We start from the raw sequence: 12,658 nt of genomic DNA, 5'->3' as shown, positions 1-12,658 counted from the left end.
TCCTAAGAAAGTCTGACTGGCTCATGGGAGGGGCAGAGGGAGCGGAATCTAGACAGAAGGCCAAGGCTTCCTCAGAAATTTCAGCCCTCCGGGCCCTGTTGGATGGACCGCAACTCTGCAGTTCAGTCTGAGATCACCAAGCTAGAGTCTCAGTCCCATGGGTGGCTGCAATCCCATGCATAACCAGCTGCTGTGTGGACATTAGCACAGCAGCAGATAGATGTAAGATTGTTTCATAACATTTCTCAGGAAACATACTAACGAGGTGGGTTGTAAAACAGCACACTTGAATTCCAAAGTTAAGCTTCGAGAAAGTATATATCCAGGAACACACTGGAGCATGATGACTCCTTCTGCTGACCTCCCAAGTGCCTGTTCTGTAGGACCCATGACAGGAAGAACCTGGACACCTCCCCAGGTCCCTGACCATCCCACCCCCCACCGCCAGCCTTTTGTGTGTTTTCAAGACAGGGTCTTGCTTTGGAGCCCAGGCTGGTCTTGGAACTCACAGTCCTTCTGTTTCAACTTCTTGATGCTGGGATCACAGGCAGCTGCCACCATGCCTTGCTGAGACATAGCGTTGGTTCAAGAGGTGGGTTCTGAATCTTTGCTTATAAATATCCCCATTATGGCCTCCCAATGAAGAAAGTCACTGAGGGTCCCTGCTCATGTGGACCTTGACAGATGAAGTGCTGACTGCTCCTCCTGGATTGTCGATTGCCCCAGGGTGACTGCTCAGAACCCACCCCTCTCACCAACTGGGGCAGATGGAAAATACTGTCACATACATGCCCACACAGCTTGTATTGCAGAGGGGCCAGGTTGCTTTGAGAGACCCAGTTCAGAAATATGCTGCTTCCAGTACAGACTTAGTTCCGGAGGGTTCTCATGAGTCTATGTATTCTCTGTTGATTCTTTTCTCCCCAGAAATGTCTGCTACTTCCCACATCCCATTTACTCAAGCCAGGTGAGCATCAAAATCTAGAAGAGCTGGGTTTAAGAACAGTGAACATGTGCAGACAGCTAAAGCTCATCCTCCTTGTGGGAAAGGTTAAGCAATCTTCGCTTCCTATTTTTGGAGTGGATGGAGACAAGAATAGAATCTGTGTCAAATTACGTCTCTTTACAACTCACTTGTAATGTTTTTCATAATATACCATATATATAGTACTCTGTGTGTGTGTGGGGGGTGTGTGTGTGGGTGTGTGTGGGTGTGGAGGTCAGAGGACAGTGTGAAAGGGTCAGTCCTTTCCTTCCATCATGTGGAGATTGAAATCATTAGGGCTTCAGTTTGTCATCCAAATAACAATACTGCTCTCCCTCGTGGAAACATTATGGGGAGGATACAAGTGTGTGTCTGTGTTGTTATGCTGCTGCTGTAAGGGCAGTTTCTCTGCTTAGATCAGATCCCCAATGCCCTTCCCATTCCTCTGCATGGGAGCAATGGCTACAGAATGTGCCCCTCTCCAATAGCGTGACATGGGAACACATTAGGAAAGGGTAACAAACTACAGCCCTGACGGTTCTGTCAACTGGTCCTATTGGCACATGGGAGAGCTAAGTGGAAGCCCCTGCTTGGCACTGAAATAAACCCTGCTAATGTGGAGAAGTAGCTTAAAACATTCTCCCAGAACCACTACAATCTCAAGATGCTTCTGAGAGAGAGCAGGATGAGCAAGGCCTGCTCTCCTCAGTAGACCAGAGGGAGAACGCAGCAGCCGTCTAATTAGCTCTGACAAGAAGGTGGCCAGCAGTTTAGCCGCCGTGAAAAAACTGATGGATCTTCCAGTTAATGCAGAGTGTGTCTTGGGATATTAGCTAATTAATTAGAATGATGTATGAGTCATCATGATAAACAAGACATTTAAAAACTAAGCATCTAGTTTGAACTCAAAGTTTCAATCGTGTTGGAAGCCACACAGCACAGCAGCCCTCTCCCAGTTTGGTGGTGAATACTGACAAGCTTCTTCCTGTCCAGATGCTCCCCAGAAGGCGGCTTCCTTCCAGCCCTCTGGTACAGGGTCTTCACCCTCTTGAACTCTCTCCAGTGTGGAATGTCCTGGGATGAGACTTCTGATCACTTCCTGGGCAGTCCAATCCCTCTCGACTAGTGGTTTTCAACCTGTAGGTTGTGACCCCTTTAGCAAACATCTGTCTCTAAATATAAATTACAATGCGATTTGTAACAGTACCAAATTACAGTTATGAAGTAGCAACAAAAAAGCCTTATGGTTGGGGTCACTATGTTTCACAGAGTTCCAAACTATGAGGAACCGTATTAAAGGGTCGCAGCATTAGGAAGGTTGAGAACTAGAACCACGGCTCTACGCAGAGCCTGTTCCCAAATCTCTATTTCCAGCCCCTCTTTTTTCCTGGTTTATGGCTAGGTATCAGCTTCCTGCTGAGCATCTCTCCATGGATGTGGACCTAGCCTGCTTGGGCTGCTAGGATGAAATAACTTAAACAGGGATTAACATCCCTGTTAATAAACATCCATCCCTCACAGGCCTAGAGCTGGGAAGTTCAAGACCAAAGCTCTGGCAGATTGGGTATGCAAGGATGGTGCCTTCTTGCTGTGTCCTCGCCAACCAATCATCTCCTCATGAACCACTCCTTGGGAATACAACTTGATTGTGAATTTGAGGTGCATACCACACATCCTCAAGAGCATAGCAGATGTGTCCAGACTTTGTGTGCCTCCTTTCAAGTTTCCCATCATAGTCTAAGCTGGTCCTAAACTTGGGAATCTCCTGCCTTAGCTTCCTGAGTTCTGGGACTACAGTGCTGCCAGTCCTGGACCCATTGCATCTTGGACCCCCTGGCTCAGGCTCAGAAGTCTGAGTCATCCTTGCTATCTGACTATCCTGGATAGTCCATGAGGCTGCCAGTCTCTACAGTTCCCTTGTAGCTGGCAACTTGGTTTCTTGTCTCAGAAGTGTCGTTTATCATTCAGCTGCTAGAGGGTAGATTGGACCCATCTTGTGTGTCCACAGCCACCTGACCCTGTTTTCACCCTTAGCTCACACCAGCCTCATGGCTTACCTTCTCCAGCCACTCAGCCTTTGCCATTGATGCTCCCCTGACTTGGGAAGTTTAGGGGTTCAGGGCAGAAGCCAGAAGCTAAACTTCAGAGGTGGTAGAAGAGGTGTCCAGCCTCTCTCAGAGCAGCAATGCCCCTCGATGGGACAGATTATGGGACTCCTTAAGGATGCCATTGAGAGTCAGCTGCAGAGGTGAGAAGTGAGCACTTCACTGGCTAGTACATTAGGCATGAGGGAGAGTGGCAGAGGAAGGTAGGGGGTGGTGTGGGGCCAAGCTTCAAAGGCCTCTGAATATCAACAGTCGAGGCTTCCTCCTGGTGTTCCAGAAAGCAGTGAGGGTGTGAGGATTCTGTGTGTGCTTAGTGCCCCCCCCCCATTAATTTAATGTCATCAAAATGTGACAGATTATTCCTGTTCAGTTTTAAAACTTCTTTCCAAAACCAGTTTCCATATCTGTAACCCTGGAACTTGGGATGTGGGGGCAGAAGTTCAATGCCTGCCTGGGCTACATGAGATCCTGTTTACAAACAAGCAAACCCCAAAACCAAACAGCCTTCCTTCCAATTCTAGGCAGAACTGAGGAATCCAGGTAGGCTTTGTTCTCCTTCCTGACCTCAGAGCTAGACATAGGGCCTGGCAGAGGAGCAGTTTCAGGGAAGCTAGATGTCTGTTGCAGCCACAGTAGTTTCTGCATGGTCCCCATTTATAGTCTACATTGCTAACAGGTCCCTGAAGACCAGCCATCTCAAGGAATCTGAGAGGCAAGGGGCTGATTTTGAGGCCTGTGCAACAGGTGAGCTACAGGTCATGCCAGTGTATAGCTCCATGCTGGGTCTACCAGGAAGCAGCACAGCTGCCTCCTTGGGGCACCTCCAGCTCTCGGGACTGAGTAGCGGGCAGGTGCTGTGCAGAAGCAGCCTGGACCAACTGTGGAGCCGTGCTCCCCTGAGACTCATCCACAGGTAACTCTCTCCATCCTGGGAACTGTTTGAGAAGGATCAGGAGATGTGGCTTTTTGGAGGACATGTGTCATGAGGGGAAGGGGTGTCATGGTATCAAAAGCCCACACCATTTCCGTTAGCAGTCCTCTCTCTCACTCTCTCTCTCTCTCTCTCTCTCCCTCCCTCCCTCCCTCCCTCCCTCCCTCCCTCCCTCCCTCCCTCCCTCTCTCTCTCTCTCTCTCTCTCTCTCTCTCTCTCTCTCTCTCTCTCTCTCTCTCTGCTTCTGTGGGTCAGGATATCAGCTTTCAGCTGCTGCTCCAGTGCCATGCCAGCCTGCTTGCTGCCCTGCTCCCGACATGATGGCCATGGACTCTGATTTTCTGAAACCCTGAACCTCTAAGTTAAATGCTTTCTTTTATAAGTCACTTTGGTCATGGTGTTTTATCACAGCAATAGAAACAAAACTAAGACACTCAATTTCCCCATTTCATTATAATGATTAGGGCAGACTTGGTGATTCTTGGATTTTTAGAAGTTTTAGGATTTTGAGGTGGTAAAACCATGAACTTCTCTTCCCAGAAAAATACATGCATATGGTTTAACACTTTAGGGAAAGAACCCTCCCTTTACTTATCCAGAGCTCACTACCTCCTTCGTGTGTACTTTCAGTGACATGGAACTATCCCTGCTGTCATCCTTTAATTCTCATCCTCCTTCCTTCCTTGACCTGCAATTGAATTAGGTGGTGTGCTTCCCCAGCATGCCCTCATCGTGGCAATCAAATGACCTGTGTGCATGTCATCTAATGCTTAAGCCTCATTCTGAAGCTGGCCCGTGAGTGTGCATGTATCTCAGGAGTGACACACTCCACTTAAGGGCCTTTGCCTCCTGTGATCCTCTCCTGCTGTGCAGGGATGTCAGCAGATGACCCCAAAATTTGGCCCATGAGCTCTGCCCTATGCCCTTGACACCTGACCTCTGCTCTGCTCAGCCTTTTGAGCATGTGCAGAACCAGGTTCCCCGCCCCCCATGGAACATTCCCACCAGGCTCCGAGCTTCCTCGCATTGTTGTATTTTTCTCCAGGAGGGAAATGATCAACATCAGACTTTCCTCCCGACAGCCGCACACACACAAAGCTGGGTGTCAGCTCCTGGCACCACCCAAGAGCCCCGGGCTGTTTCTTTGGCCCTGTTGGGGTACCCACACTGGCACCTCCTGCAGGGCCTTTCCTTTCTGAGTCATTTTACTCAGCATCCTGGTGGTGAGCAGTGCCCTGCACAACCCTGACTTAGATTTCTTCTGCATCCAGCAGTTCAGGAGGGGAGCTCAGGGAGAACTCTCCCTAAAATGTTTTAAACTTTGGGCCACAGTGTTACATTTCTGGTTTATGTTGCTTCCCATGATCAAAATATCATTCCCATGGCTCAAATATTTGCAAGTGAAGTATTAGTTTAATTGTGTGACGGAAGTGAGTTATTTAGCAGTGCAGCAGCCGATCTGTGCTCCAAGGGCCAGCTTTTGGGAGGGTAAATCATTTTCTTGCAGTTGTAGTCAAGGCTTGTAGCTTGTAGATACTTACAGTGAACCCTGCAACAGTAGCTGTTCTTTAGTGAGGGCCTGCTGTGTGCCAGCACTTTGTAACTTCTTCCTTAGCCTTTAGAGCTGCCTTTCCAGGGTGGCTGGGTGCCTTGATAGCATACAGCTTACATACATGAGAAAATAAGGTTTAGAACAGTCCCTTTCTGTGTCACAGTTCACTAGCCCAAGAAGTACACTCAGACCTTTAAACCAGGCCAGCTGTCCTCCAAAGCCTGTTTCTGCCACCGACCTCCTTCCTCTTGGTCAGGAGGAAAGTTTTCCTAGGCAAGGATGATGATTGGGGGATGGGTGAGGACTTCTCAGGAGCTGCGTAGCTGAGTGCCCCACCAGCCCCCAGCCTCCAGCCCCCACCCCGCACCTGGAGTGTGCTTCTGAGTCTGTTGGAAGTTTACAGCGCTGTCATCATTCAATAAGTGACTGTGATGGCCCGAGGCTAGGTTGTCTGGCTGGGGTCAGCACGCACTCCCAGTGCCTTCTGGTGTTTGTGGGACATGAGGAAGCATGGCCTTGCTGGCTAGGAATAGAGCCATCCACTCTGGTGGCCCTGGCTTTTGTTTGCTTTGCTTTTTGAGACAGGGTTTCTCTTGTACTAGCCCCAGAGGCCTGAAACTCACAGTATATAGCCTAGGCTGGCCTAGAACTGCTGGGATCCTCCTCCTTCAGCTTGTCAAGTGCTGAGATCACAGGCTGGAGCCACCATGTCCGGCTGTCTTTTGGGTTTTGATTCGTCCTGGCTGTGAGCGTCTCCTGTCAGCTCCCTGCATGGGAAGTGGCTGCCGATCTTGACTGACAAGCATTTTTACCTTTTGGGATGTTTCTGGGGACACTTTCTCTGACTTGGCAATTCAGAGGGAATCTTTAAAAATGGACTCTTGAGCTCATCTCCCGCACCCCACTGGAGCAGCACAGGTCTGAACATTTGGAACCAGGGCTGCCTCAGAAGCGTCTGAGTCACCAAGTCCTCAGGAAAAACGCTCCTGCGAAAGTCGTGTTTGTCGTCCGTAGGGATGCTGTTGGGATCTTGGGTTCATTTGCTGGTGGAAACCTGCCACCAGAGTGACAGCTCAGAACTAACAGGGCACAACCTGAGCTCAGCTCTAGACACATTTGCTGCTGCTGTTGTTGTTATTGTATATCTATATATGTGTGAGTGTGAGCGTGCACATGCCACGGTGCATGCGTGACAGCCAAAGGACAACTTTCAGGAGTCAGTCCTCTCCTTCCACCTTGGATTTCTACGGGACCAAACTCAGGTCATCAGGCTTTCGGGGCAAGTACTTTCACCTACTGAAGCATCTCACCAGCCCTGAGCCCATGCACTGTGTGGATCCGTCACAATCGGATGCCTGCATCAGCGGCTTTCTAGAGCAGGAGGGGCAGTGATGATGTGGATGACACACCAGGACACAGGCCCTGCACGGGTCAGGGTGGTCTCGGTGTGGCTGACCCGTTCCAATGTGGGGGATCAGGTGGGACTTCTCACTGTTCACTCCTTCCTTCACTTATCCACACCTGTCCACACGTCAGCATTGCCAAGCACAACTTCTGACAGGATCTTGTCCTGCTGGGCAGCTGCATAAGCTATTTGCCAAATGTTGATAAAAGAAAACTTTCTCTAAGTGAAAGATGTTAAAATGCAGGTTCTAACCAGAGCCTCTTTAATGTGTTAGTTTGGGACATATATTAAACTGCACATAGTGTGGAAGAACAAGATTGGGTAGCATATTTGTAGCTGAAACCTCCCTGAGGAAAGAAAGGTGTTCAAGTGTATAATGAGAAAGAGACCGATGAAGTTACTGCAGCTCATCAAAGAGCCGGTGTGGTTAGCAGGGCTCAAGCTGGGTTTCAGTCAGACTTGACTAACTAGCAGCTTTGCTGGGCTGCGCAGGAATGTGGTTCCTGCTGTTGGCTTGGCCAGTGTGTGGGAGCCCTGTGACCAGGGTGGGGGGGGGGGGTGCTCAGTGTGCAGTGAGGGAAATGGAACCCTCCTGCTTCTGCCCATTCCTGCATCAACCTTGGAAAGATGAACTGGGTATGGTTTTGTGATTTTCTGAAATGCGTTCTGTACTGGTGGAGGAAAACACAGCACCTGAAGATCTTGTAGAGATGTAGAGGCCCTTCCTGTCCTGCCTCATTTTGCGAAGCCCTTCTTCAGGGCTGGCTGGAGCGGCGCCAGGGTTGAAAAGAGCACTAAGCTTTTCTGTGGTTCCAAGGGTCTGCTTTTGGGTGTTGTCTTCAGGCTACTTCGGTTTGCTGCCATGCCATGCCACCCAGCTTCACAGAACGTGTGTGCTGTGTGCCACTGGCTGACCTGGAGCCAGGGCTCTCCCATCTGACCTGCCAAAGCTTTAGAGTCTGAGGTCAGGAGACTGATCGTGAAGAACATGTCCCAAGCTTTCCTAAGTGGGTCTAGTCCAAAGGACAATAGAGGTGGACTGGTGATGTGTCCACTTAGCAGATAGGAAAACTGAGGCTGCTGGGTTTATAGGTAACACCAGTGGCAGCGTTGAGTTTGAAGTTCTGACCCTGGCACCTCCTCGCAGCATTTCTAACCCCTCCTGTAGGGTTGAACTAAATTAGACTTGACACTCACTCTGTTTTTTCTTCCTTTTCCCGGGACTTCATGCCCTTGTTTTCTTCCCCACAACCAGGTGGCAGGACAGTTTCTCCAGAAAATTGTTCTTTCAAATAGAGCTGAAAGGCTGCCTTGGCATTTTGTTGCCTTTGTGAATGAAGCCATCACTTGCATCTGAGTGTTTTGTTTTTTCCTTGGCGCCACAGTGTTCATGAGACCATGTCATGGGGCTGAGAACGAGACAGACCTTGAATAGGTGTGACATGGGGGTCTGTGCGAGGTTACTCACTGCATACCCTAGAATGGCCCATTGTGACTTTCAGCTTCTGGATCACCAGTTTCGACTTCTTCCCCCGGAAAGCAGCGGCAGCGGTGGGAGTGCAGTCCATTCTCCAGACTGCTGCTGTGCTAGAGAGTAATGCTGTCGGAGGAGGCCCGAGGAAAGAGCTGCTTAATATAGGTGATTACTGCGACCCACCCGTAGGGCAGGGCGGTAACACCCTTGCTTCTGGTTTCCTCCAGTACCACCAAAGAATTTGAAAGGCGGGAGCCTGAGACCTTTTAGAGTGACAGAGTTCCTGCTTTTTCCAGAGGGTGTGTCAGCCCTCCTGGGGCTCTGCCTGGGGCTGCTGGGTCATTGGTGTTATCCCAGAGATGAATCCCCTTTCAGCCAGTGATTTGGGTCTTCCTGTCATTCAGTGAAGACGCCTGGGCTGGGAAAGGTGCTGTGCTCGGCTGGCTTCAGGGATGGGCAATGCTGTTGAAAAACAGAAGCCCCTGAGACAAAGCCACCTGTGCCCTTGGAAACAAGGTAAGAGAGCGCTGCCCCCGCTGTGTTGGAAGCAAGAGGGTGGTCTTATCTGAGACCCTGGCCCAGCTGAATCAGCGTGGGAGCCACCTTCCAGATCAGAGCCAACGCAGTTTGTGGCCTTTCTAAGGGCTGAAATACACATTACCTTATAATGGCCGGTGTAGCTGGTGGGTGGTTCAGCTCAGGAGCTTCTGTGTTGACATCGTTCAGTTTTTAAGACCTAATCCAAGTCAAGAGTTTTGCTATTCAGGATTATTTTGTGATAGTTTGGATGTAAAGAACGTTGTTAAAACTTCTAAGCATGTTTCATCTCCCAAAGATAAATATATACCCGTCCTGTTCATCTGTTTTTCCCACTGTAAGAGGCAGCAACCTCTCAACGCTGACCCTGACCCTCAGGCCGCTGTGTCAGCTCTGAGGGGAGGAAGAATGGGGTCCGTGGCACTGTCAGTAGTGCTGACCCATCAGGCTAGCAGCTGGCCGGTGTGCCAGAGGTGGCACCTGCAGGACTTGGGGACAAGATCTCGGTATTCAGCCTGTACTGGTCCCGAGTTTGTTGTCTCATCAGGCTGGCTTCAAATTAGGAGTCCCGTTTCAGCCTCCCCAGTGCTGGGATTACAGGTGGGCATCACCCTAGCCGTCTTTCCGGGTCCTGCCTAACAGCTACAGCCATGCTTGATTTGTGGTTGGCAGTCGCCTTGTGACTATGGCTGTGTGTGTGTGTGTGTGTGTGTGTGTGTGTGTGTGTGTGTGTGTGTGTGTGTGTGTGAATAAAGAAGCAGCTGGAAGGAAATGCCTGCGAATGTTAACAGTAACTGTTGGAGCCGAATCATTGAAAGTTTTTCACTTAGAGGGGAAAATAGGTGGGACGTTCTAGCCTTTCTGAACCTCCCTCCTCATTCTCTTGTCTGCTGTTTTTTTGAAGAATACCCCCACTGGATTCCAGTTTAACAAGGCGGAATAGGAAGTGGCTAGGGGCTTGTGCTGGGAATCATCTTTCTTGGGTGCTTGGCATTGAATCCAGCACTTGGAACTTGCTAAGCAGCCCTGAGCTGCACCCTCAGCTCCTGTCCTTGCTTTCCTTGGGACTGAGCAGTGTAGGAGAACACTCTTGGTTTTGGATAGTCAAGCTGGAGTATTTAAAGAGCCGTGCTTACTGTAATTACCCTGACACAATGCAGCGGAATGATGCATTTGAAAGTGAGGACTTCCAGATGAGCAAAATAAGGAAAATCTTAACAAATGCCGGAGCCAGGTGATGGGTCCGTAGTATAATCGTTATAAGCAGTACCTGCATTGTGGCCCGGGGCCTCACCCACGCTAGGCAAGTGCTTTACTACTGAGCTACACCCCCAGCTCTCTTCGGTGTGTTTTTATATGTGTAAAATAAAAGCAAGCACCCACTCACTTAGCTTAACTTGTATGATTTTCATTGGAAATAACTGGATTTACATACGAAAGTACAGAAAGGTCTGAGGTTTGTTTGGCTTTGTCCACTAACTGTAGTGAGAGTAGCTGTAGAGCCATAGTTGATAGTTCATTCCTAGCAAGCAAGCCCCTGTGATCCGTGCTTTTCAACTCACCATTTTCTTGGGTGGACTGATTGGTTTATCTAGGGTACACCTGGGGCCATGTTTGCCTTCTCGGAGTCTCTCTGGCCCTCACCTCTGCGCCTTTTCCAGTCTTCTTTCAGTGAGGTGGTGAGGTCCTTCCTGGTGGATGCGGGGTGGCTCCAGGCAAACCACACAGTTGGGGTCCCTGACACACCAGGGAATGGATGGATGAATGGAAAGTGCAGTGTCCACATTTGCTGCTGCTGGGACAGCCCAAGAAGCTTCTGTCACTCTCCCCAGCTTGTTGCCCTTGGTGGCTGGTACTCTGAGTAAACGCTGCCAGAGCCAGGGAGGACGTGGAGGACCGAGCCTTGTTGCATTCTGAAGGCTATTTTATTTTTATTCATTTCTTTATTTGTTTGATTTTTCAAGATAAGGGTCTCTGTGTAACAGCCCAGGCTGTCTTGGAACTCACTATTATAGGCTGGTCTAGAACTCACAGAGATCCTCCTGCTTCTGCCTCCCGAGTGCTGGGATTAAAGGTGTGCCCCACCACCTGGCTCCGAAGGCTATTTTAAAAGAGAGCCTGTGTGCCCCTCTCATCAGTTTGTCTCCACGCCGTGGGCTGGGGAAGTTGGAAGATTGAAGTTGTATGATGGTGTGAGTGTCCCAACTCTCTGCTGCCCTCCAGACTCTTCCTTCCTTTCTCTCATTGGCCCTAGGAAATCTCACTTGGGCAGATACGCAGCAATTGCAGGTTAGTTATTATCTCCTTGAAATAGATTATGCGTTGCCATGTGGGTGCTGGCGACTGAACCTAGGTCCTATGGAAAAACAGCCAGTGCTCCTAAACACTGAGCATCTCCACCCCACCCCCTCCCTAAAATCCCAGCAGCCAGTACCACCAGGCTGGTGAATGGAGATGCTAGTGATGTGTTTGCATACAGTGTGGGTGGTAGCCAGGGAAATTAACACCCTCTGAGGAAGGGCCCACTATGAAAAGCTTCTGCTCATAGGCTGATAACTAAGTGGGGCCTGCTGTGCCGGGAAAGAACCCGGCAGGCAGAGGGTAGGTGGGGGAGTTTGAGGGGGTGAGGCTTTACCTCAGCGAAGCAGGGGTGGATTTAGAGGTTTGGATTGTAGCCAGCAGAGGTGTTTAGACCTGCATGCACAGTGGAGAGGCATCTGGTGCAGCTGGATGTCCATGTGCTGAGTCATAAATGTCTACCCAGAGCACACAAGGACCAGAGACTCATCACTCTGACCACTGACCCAGCTTCACATTTGCAAGCCTGCTTCCTGGTGTCTAAGGGAGATGAGTGATGAGGCCTTTACTCTGCAGTAGCTTTAACAAATGCATACTGCTTGCTGGGAATGCTTGTTGCTATACATTGCTCACTGGAAAGAACCCTGCATTTACTGGGTCCATGGGCATAGACCTTAAGTCGACTCTCTCCCAGAGCCATCAGCTACGTGAGTTTAGATAATTCTCTACTAGTGTCCTCCTCTCAAGGGAGAATATGGTGACACTCTTAAAGGACCCTTTGGGGTTGCCAGTGTCCATGTGCCCTGGTCACCATTGTTTATGGTGCAAACTCCCAGAATATTACTCCTGTAGTACTCCCAGGAGACTCCGTTTTCCCTTACTGGCTACTGGTTTTGTTTTGTTTTCCAGTTATACAGTGGTTAAGAGTATGCCTTCAAGCTAGGATGCCAGGGTTGAATTCCCTCATTTTCCAGTTATTTGGTAGTCAAATACAGAGAACGTAAGTTTTGCTTTAGATGAAATAATCTTACATTATTTGTTATCCCTCCCATCTCCCGGTGCTGGTGATGGAACACAGGGCCTTGTGCGTGGTATGTAAGCACGCTGCCCTGAGCTGCATCCTCTGCCATGATACTATATTAAGGAAAACAGTGGTAAAATACAGAAGAAAACACATGTTGAGTTCCTACAGGACCTAAAACCTTGAAAGAAGACAGAAGCCGTAGCTGCTGCTGCTGTTTTCCAGAGCCCTGCACATACACACACCCATGGTTTGTTATAGTCATAAGCACATGTGTGTGTGTGATTTCCCCTTTGATGTCAGGCTTCTGTGTGGCCCCATAGCTGCTGCAATGGTGGTGGCATGCCATC

General features: G+C 49.6%; 1 protein-coding gene across 11 annotated transcripts in view; it reads left to right on the top strand.

Annotated features, from left to right (window-relative positions):
• The window catches only part of Rapgef1 (Rap guanine nucleotide exchange factor 1), a 122,452-nt gene that overhangs the window by 14,531 nt on the left and 95,263 nt on the right, over positions 1 to 12,658 (top strand). For 6 of the 11 annotated variants that reach the window (XM_052726337.1, XM_052726334.1, XM_052726330.1 and 3 more), the window contains exon 1: positions 8,890 to 8,968. The exons of the other annotated variants lie outside the window; for them this stretch is intronic. In XM_052726337.1, coding sequence (XP_052582297.1) covers positions 8,905 to 8,968 — 64 coding nt within the window. In that variant the 5' untranslated portion in view covers positions 8,890 to 8,904. Of the gene's footprint in view, positions 1 to 8,889; positions 8,969 to 12,658 lie in introns of those variants that run through there. 11 annotated transcript variants of the gene reach the window in all.

Source organism: Peromyscus californicus, unplaced genomic scaffold, assembly GCF_007827085.1.
Source record: "Peromyscus californicus insignis strain IS unplaced genomic scaffold, ASM782708v3 Scaffold_7__1_contigs__length_154581171, whole genome shotgun sequence".
Taxonomy (NCBI): domain Eukaryota; kingdom Metazoa; phylum Chordata; class Mammalia; order Rodentia; family Cricetidae; genus Peromyscus; species Peromyscus californicus.
Note: the sequence above shows the minus strand (reverse complement) of the source record. Positions and strands in the feature narration are given on the sequence as shown.